At 37.4% G+C, this 8,557-nt stretch overlaps 1 protein-coding gene and 1 pseudogene across 1 annotated transcript; both read right to left on the bottom strand.

Moving 5' to 3' along the window:
- Positions 1-870: 870 nt before the first annotated feature.
- LOC119536637 lies at positions 871-2,335 on the bottom strand (annotated as a pseudogene).
- Positions 2,336-6,984: 4,649 nt separating this feature from the next.
- Positions 6,985-7,920, bottom strand: LOC119536636 (olfactory receptor 5AN1-like). Its single transcript, XM_037839477.1, has one exon. It carries the CDS (start codon positions 7,918-7,920, stop codon positions 6,985-6,987), a length of 936 nt encoding a protein of 311 aa, XP_037695405.1.
- Between the last annotated feature and the right edge of the window lie 637 nt (positions 7,921-8,557).

Below are 8,557 nucleotides of genomic sequence, written 5' to 3'. Positions count from 1 at the left end.
AAAGCAACTAAATGTGAAAAGTTATCCAAGAGAAAAAAATAAAATAGAACTTACATTGACCCAAAAAGTAAAGTATTTCCAAAAATACATTACTTTTTTCTCTAGACCCTTTAAGAAACCAATAAAAAATTTTACTTTGATAGATTTTTATGTTTCGCTTTTAAAAGCAGCACACGTTTTGTGTATTGAAAGAAAAAAATTGCTTTAATTTGGCTTATTTTTGCCATACCATCTTTCTATCTATAAATTTACTTCTATTTACAAATAGAAATGGTCTGTACTACTAACAGTTCAGTATCTTTGCAATCCTTAGGATTAAATCCTAGTCCTCTATGTTAGTCCTATGTATTAATCTGAATAATATGCATATTTTAATATTTAAGGCAGATGGTAAACTTTCCTACACATCTTGTAAATGGGGAAAACACTTCACAAAATGTAATGACATCTTTTTAGGATGAGGTAATAAGAACTTGAGCAGTTGAAAAGCAAAGCTGCATGGACACTGGAGATATGGTTTAAGGTGCTCTGATATGTTCTCTTCCTTTCTTTTAGGCTACAGTGGAAAACTAGAACTGCTAAAGAGTCTGAAAACATAATGTTCCAAACCCAAATTCTAGAGCATTTTAGTAAGACTCTTTAAAGCATTTTCAGAAAAATACTCATTGCTTACCTACTCTTTCAAAACATCTCCAAAGAAAAGCTCTGTTTCCTCAGAAGATTCTTCAATTCCATAACATTAACATTCACACCTTTTGTTAACCAGGGTGCAGAACTTTGGACAGTTTAAACACAGTGCAAACTGCACTATTTGTCTCTCAAAGTCGGTTCTTCATGCAGACATTTCCAACATCATCTTCACTCTTTGTATTACCAACGGGTTTCTGTCTCTCCATCTTATTCTGAATGATGATCAAAAGCCTGAGTGGTATGTTTCAGAAGATAAACTGCAGCATGAAGACCCCCCTGTATTCACCCAGACAGTATGCACCTTTTGGCACCCATGTTCCATTCTGGATAATGTCTTGGTGAAGCATTTCTTGTCCTAAGTAAGTAGTACAGCTTGATCTGTCCCAGGTCTACAGACATGGCTCATTTTCCAAAGGTAAGCTGGATAAAGGTTCGTTTCTCTTCTTTGAGCCCACCCTTTTTTCAAATAGCATATCTGTTACAATAATATCCACAGAACCAGTTCTGAATGGCAGATTGCAGATATCCCATTGAACAGCATCTGTAGGCAAGCCCCAGGATGGTTCGCTTTCTTTAACTTCATTCTTGGTCAACAAAGATGAGATGTTATTTGCTGCTCTATTCACAGCCAATGGATTATTATCACCAGCAATATAACAGTTAGACCATTCAGTAGCCCCCTCTATTGGTATGGCCCATGTTTGACACATCAGATCAACTATTATATCACAGAGCCTAAGCATCCCATAGGCAAGAGTAGATCTGAGAGTTGTAGGTCCAAAATGTGTGATACTTTTTTGATGGAGACTCTCTTCTGTCAGTGCAATGCCCACAACTATTTCATTATCATGGATATTCAAAAGAACCTCCACATCAAAGTTGGTCATGTCAGCCTTCCAGAATGACTCCCCTCAAAACTCTTGCAGCCTCATTTGATGTAAAGCAATGTTTCTCTCCTGCCCTGTTGCATGTGACTCTAAACTTCAGCACTTGAGGCTCAGTTTCTTCTCCTGGGCTTTCGTAAGTCTCATCTTCTTTGGAAGATGCCAAATCATCACCTACTAATGTTCATATCTCCTCTTTGATGGCTGGATTTTCATAATAGTCTAAAATACGTGCATCTAAAGTGTTGCTAGTGAACTCTTTTTTAACATCTCTCTCATCTATTTTGTCTCCTTGTCCATCATCAATCTTCCCCTTATTTGAGTTATGATTTATTTTTTTTCTTGAAACCAGTATTGATTTTCAATACTTTCAAAGGGTCTGGCCATGGACACTTCCCATGTCTTCAAAATCCTTTAAAACTTCTTTCTTTGTTTCTTTGAACTCGTAATCCTTAAACTCTTTAACAACCACAAATTAGTTATCAACTGATCTCAGCTAACGGACCTGAGACAGACTTTCCACTGAAATGTCAAAATATATCTTGCCCCTGTTCTTTGCTGATTGTGCATGATGATCCTAATTTCTCTCTCACTTCATCTGCAGCTGTTTGCTCAAAACCAGTAGGTACGGTGGCTCCAATGGTGACTCAGAGATGCTCAGACTCACTTCTGAGGTCACTTTTTGTCACCTGTCTAGATCTCTGGCTCACATGAAGTTTCACCTCAAAGAGTTGGTTAATGGCTTCTTTAATGTCAGACATGTTGGCAGCACCTCCAAGATCCCTAATAAAGTCCGCTGTGCCTCGTTCTGTGCTAGGAACAGGCGACAGTGTTTACTAATAAAATTCAGCACTTGCCCTTAAGGAGCTCACAGTCACTGTGAATATAACTCTATCTTGTAAGTAAGGCAACGAAAGCCCCGTAAAAGCACGCATCCCACTCCAGGAGGTTACAGAGCCAACCAATGGGGCAGGCTGACACAGGGACCATTATCCCCCAACTCCCACCACAGGGCACGTGGGGAAGAGAATCTTGGGAAAGTTTAAAGATCCAGTAAAGGCAGCAAGAAAGGCTCCACCATCCCATAGACTGTGGTACGAAACCGTCGCCCACCCGCTGTAAATACGCTGTGGCCTGTGAGTGAGTGGGTCGCGGCCGTGCAGGTCGACCCACCGTGGGCACCCAGATACGCCCTACCGCCCCCCAGGCTGAAGGCTCTTCTTGTATTTTTAAACTTTCACTTCACTTTTTGTTTGCTGTTATCGTTTTGCAAAGTAGGTTACTCACTATTGCGGCATCATCATTATGAATAGGTTATTTAGTCAATATTTGCATAGGTTCACTCCCTTTAATTCTGTATGCTTACATTAATACCGCTGCCCATTATGCTGTTGTTTCTGTTTGCCATATGTATTTTCTTTCTGTTTGCCATATATATTTTGTTTCTTTTTGCCATATGTATTTCACCCTTCATTTTGTATTTAATTATTTTGAGACATTGGTGTTGTGAATATCTTAATCTAAGAAACAGAACATCAGTGGAGTTGGATTTTCCCTCCCACTGAGACAATAGACTTTCCTGATCATTTACTTCATAAATATTTTTTTCTAGTAAGAAGTACGTTTAACATGCATGAGCACGTGCACACACACACACACACACACACACACACAGCCTTAAATGTTTTAAATGTTATATTCAGTTTTGCTTCTGCACCTTTTCAAATTCCCTTTGTTGTTTTGATGGTATTTGCTAAATTACCTTTTTTTGTTTGATTTCCTAATTGTTTTCACTGCTGAAGTTCTGATTACTTTTCACTTCATGGTCACTTAGCACATTTGGGTCTCTGAGTAATGGTTGGTGGAGAACCAGTAAGACCCCTCACCACTTACTTCAACTCAAGGTCTTTCAGTCATTAGCACCTTCCTTTAAACAATGTCATCAGTACAATGACACTGGAATTTTCTCATATTTCATTTAATTTGGACTTTCCGTATCCCTTATTTCCAGTGGTAATAAAAACTGTTCCCTATTTGGAAATTTTGTCAATTATTTTAGTGGGAATTTAATTGGGAATGAGTAAAACACAAATAAAACCTGCCATCTTGCCCACAAATCTCAAAAAGTTACTTTAAAAAAAATGCAAGACATTCTCAATTTTACAAAATTATAAAATGATACTAATGTAACATATTTTATTAACTCAAATAATGCCAAAACTTGCATTCAAAAACCTTTCAAATTTTCTCTCCTTGATTGTACAACAGGAAGCTCAATTTTTATCATCCATCACCACGTGACTAAAATCTAAAGTCTCATCTTGGTGTGCACAAATCCAGCTGTGTATTTCAGGGAGATCTAATTGATGGAGAACTGGGATCTATTAAGTGAACAACATGCATGTCTCCAAAGAGTCCTGTCCTCTTCTAAGGCTTTATTTCTCCTTTTCTGTTAATTAAAACTTGTCAGTGTCTATAAGGAAGTGAAATTTCAAAATTAGATTCTACCAAAACTCTTTGGGATTCAACATTTCTATTTATCTCATAATCTTCCTAAAACAATGTTACTGGCTAGTGAGTCTGATCTTTACTCTCTAAATACTAATAATAGAACATCACTGAAAATATTTGAAAAACTGAAAGCAGTCAACACCTTAGGAAATTTTAATTAGATTTCTTTTAGGAAGATTATTTGGGCCAAAGGTCAATTATGAAAATATGTACAAATTCTCAAGACCTAGGCTTTCAATGATATCAGCTCTTTGACCCTCAACTAAATATGAGGAAAAATCTGAGTCTTTGGAATAAAATTTAATGTTAACTTCTATGGTCTTACCCAATTAAATTTTCTTCTTAATTTCCATGTCTCCTGATGCTACCCCACTATACATTAATCCCACTCCATTTCCTACTTTCTCCACCAACTTGGAATGCTCTTTTCCTTTCTCAAATTAATCTGCAAAAACCAGCTCAAGGTCCTCCTCTTGAGTGAACCGGCCATTGACCCCTTTCTAGTCTCCGTGATCTCTTACTCTTCTTGCCTCCTTTAGCCTGTGGCTCTGTTTGAATCATCCTCCATTGACATTCCCTTAAAATACAGACTTTGTTATTTTATGTATATGGCCTGGCTCTTTATTAGATATAAGGATTGAAAATCTTTTCTTATTTTTCCCTTCATCCTTACCACCCACCTCGATACATTCATCTAGAAAGCCCTTGGTGATGGCTAGCAGATTGACTGTCTCATTATATATTATATAGCCATATCTATGTCCAATTACTGTGTTCAAACTAAACTACATTTTTAGTCCCACAGACTGACCTTAGTTAAAAAATATGGATCCACTAGGAGTAGTTTATGGAACTTACCATTGATCTAAATGTTCTCCACAGGCAAGTGTGTCTGTGTAATTATGTTTTTATTATCCTCAATTTTGTCTTCTAAAATTATACCTTAATGGTAACTGCCTTCAGTACTTCAGGTAGTGGTCATCAAATGTAGCACATGGAGACATTTCTTGGGAAGTAGCAGCTCCCAGGCACCACAATTTCCCAGCAGCTCTCAGAATGTTAACTCCAATGTCCACTAGCACTTGTAGTCATCAAATCTCTAAGCCCATATGAGCCCAGCAGAAAATGATCTGTGCAATATTATGGAAATTTACACCACTAACACCTAGAATTGTTTGGCCTTGTACTGAAGCCCTCGGGGCTCTCTAGGAACAGACTTCTCATATATTCTTACCATTTTTAAAGAACAATCTTCAAAGTACATAACTGTACCTGTACTGGACATCCCACATCCTTTAGTCATGTTGCACTGCCTAGTCAGCATAAGATGAACCCATAGGTTCTCCCATTCTCACCCGTAGGATCAACAATCCCTCTTGTCTCAATCCTTGCCATGTGCAAATTCATGGAAGTTTTGGCAAGTGCTTCTGATAACTCTTCCCTTGTAAGCTTAATTAAACAGAGTAAAAATTTGGACTTTTATCCAAACTGAGGTCAAAGACAATTAGAATCCAATGAATCCCAAAGATAATACGTAAATATGTTGACCATTTTTTTTATATTAGTATGATCAAATCTTGGAAATATGGCAAATGAACAATCTGTTTTGTAAGATATCAGCTTCATCTTTTTAAACAGAAAGCCAGAATTACAAGCTTTGTTTCTTCTTCAGATTACAGATATCAATGGGAAACTGGTCAAAGTGGAAACGCCTATCTATCCCACTGTCTATAAATCTCTTCTTTGAGCTTTCTGGAAAATATCACCATTAAAGTAACAGTGATTGTATACAATTCATCAGATCACCGCATACCACCATAAATCTCCAGGACACAGAACAGTGAACACAGACATAAGAAAGATTTACACATTGTTTTCATAGTTGTTCTTAGTCTCCGCATTATTGAAAATACAGTAAGTCTATTCAGATTTAACTTTATTATAATGATGTTTAACACATGAAAACCTCCTAAGCAAACCATGAACAGAAATTTCAAATATCGTAAATGATTCATTAGTGCGATCCCATCAGCCATGTCACTTAAGGTTAAATTTTCTGAATTTACTGAGAGTGAGAAAGAGCAAATAGAACCCCAAACCATAAGATACTACTATGGTAAGTGACATGGACTTTGAATATCATCTGCCATCAGAAATCCCAGCTGATGTGAGCATTAAATCATCAGACTCATAAATAAATGACTCTAAAGGGCACACCCCTCTTTCCATGCTTCTTCAGGATTCAAATTACATCCTCCTCCCTTAAACTACAACTGATTGAGAAGAGGACATGACCAACGACTTCTTCAACCTTTAGCACTGAGAGGTGTCTTAGAAAAACTTAGCTATTTCAATTGATCTTTCCATGAAGCACAGCCAGGTCAATGGAATAGCTTTGTTCTGTCCTAAGGTGTATTCTTCTCTTTGTTCATTCTCATCTTGTCAGAAACACAGAATGATCAATGGTCATGACCAAGTCTAGATTATGCTGCATCAGAATATTTAGGATACAAGGTTTCTAGACACCTGGAGGACTCTGGCAACACCAGTCCTTAGGGGAATAGGACTGATATTTAGAGTTCTGCAATCTCAGAGGCAAAAGAAGCAAAGGGGCTTCTAAACCTTGTGTTTCACAAATACTTGTGACTAGATTAATAAATGAAATGGCCAACCCTGGTGTACAGAGAACCAAATGAACCTCCAGGACTTAAAGATATGATGTTTCTGTGGCATCAATTCAGCTGTTGGTATATAATGGCATATTATCTATATTAAATTAAGCCTACTTTTTTCCAAATGCAGTATAAATTTTGTTAATTCCCATTCATGTGCATATTTTTGTGGGTTAAGTTGATTGATTCTGATGCCAAATATATCACACATCTCCCAACCTCTGACCTTACCAGTGCCCTCTTTTCTTTTGCAACCTCTTCAAGGCATCTTTGACTTCCTTGTTCCTCAGGCTGTAAATCAGGGGATTCATCATGGGAATCACCGCAGTGTACAAGACTGATGCGAATCTGTCAAAGCTGGAGGAACCACCAGTGATGGAACTCAAATATACAAACATACCTGATGCAAAGAAGAGGGAAACAGTAGTCAGGTGAGAAGCACAGGTATTGAAAGCCTTGGACCTGCCTTTAGCTGAGGTAATCTTCATGATGGTGATGACAATATAACCATAGGATATCAAGATAATTAGAACATTTGTTATCTCAAATATTGACAATATTGCAAGCATGACTTGTATGAAGAAAGTGTCAGTGCAGGACAAGATTAACAATTCAGGCATATCACAGAAGAAGTGGTTGATGATATTTGGCCCACAGAAATGGAGCTGAAGCAAGGCACATATGTGACATAAAGAAGCAGTGAACCCAGCCATATAGGCTCCCAGGGCCATCTGACCACAGAGGCTGGGAGACATGATGGATGAATAGAGCAGCGGCTTACAAATGGCAGCATATCGGTCATAAGCCATGGCTGTCAAGATACAAGAATCACTCAGTCCCATGGTTGAAAAGACGAAGTACTGGGCAATGCAGCCCACAAAGGTGATTGTTTGCTGCTCCTGGAAGAAGTTGAAGAGCATCTTTGGAACTGTGGATGTAATATAGCAGATATCTGTGAAGGACAGGTTACTGAGGAAGAAGTACATGGGTGTGTGGAGGAGGGAATCCATCCATATTAAGAAGATAAGAGACAAGTTCCAGGCCAGACCCATAATGTAGATCACCAGGAATATGAAAGAGAGCACTGGTAAGATTCTGGGAAAATCTGAGAATCCCAATAGGATGAAATAGGTGATCTCTGTAATATTTCCTCCCCCAGTCATTGACTCACTGCTCCTAAAATCTGAAAGGAGAGAAGGGAACCCATTGCTGATCCAGGTAAAACAATATTATCATTTTCATATGTGCCAGTCTTTTCCACTATTGGCCTCTTGAACCAAACACTTGGCTGCCCTCCTGGTGTAAAGAACCCATTTCTTTTCCTCAAAGTAGTCGTGAAGCAGTTACTCAGTGCTCATGTGGTCTCATGGAATTAAAATAGATATTTAAAAGTTGAATGGCAGCCTTTTCTTAAAAAAATGTGCTTTGATTATGATAATTGTGGTAGAGATCATAGAGTAAAATAAAAAATTTGAAGACCTTTGTGAATTCATTATGTAACAATTTTTTTATAATTGTAAAATAATTAGTGGCATCTCTGTAGAATAAATTTTAAATAGACCTCTGCTTTAGATTATCATTGACACTTTAAAAATTTCTTCTTTTATGCTTAAGAAATATCTTCCATCTTTATACAATTTTTCAAACATTCCTACAAATGTATTTAAAATAATATCTTGAAACTGGCCTGAAAAAATAACATCACATTTTGTAATTATGATTATTTTTTTGGTGGGTCAAAAGTAAGTGTACCCAATCTACTTATGGAATCAATCTTTTATGGAAGCTTTCACACTAAAC

Source organism: Choloepus didactylus, chromosome 6, assembly GCF_015220235.1.
Source record: "Choloepus didactylus isolate mChoDid1 chromosome 6, mChoDid1.pri, whole genome shotgun sequence".
In the NCBI taxonomy this organism is placed as follows: domain Eukaryota; kingdom Metazoa; phylum Chordata; class Mammalia; order Pilosa; family Megalonychidae; genus Choloepus; species Choloepus didactylus.
The sequence above is the reverse complement of the archived record's forward strand: the minus strand, read 5'-3'. Positions and strand labels throughout refer to the sequence as shown.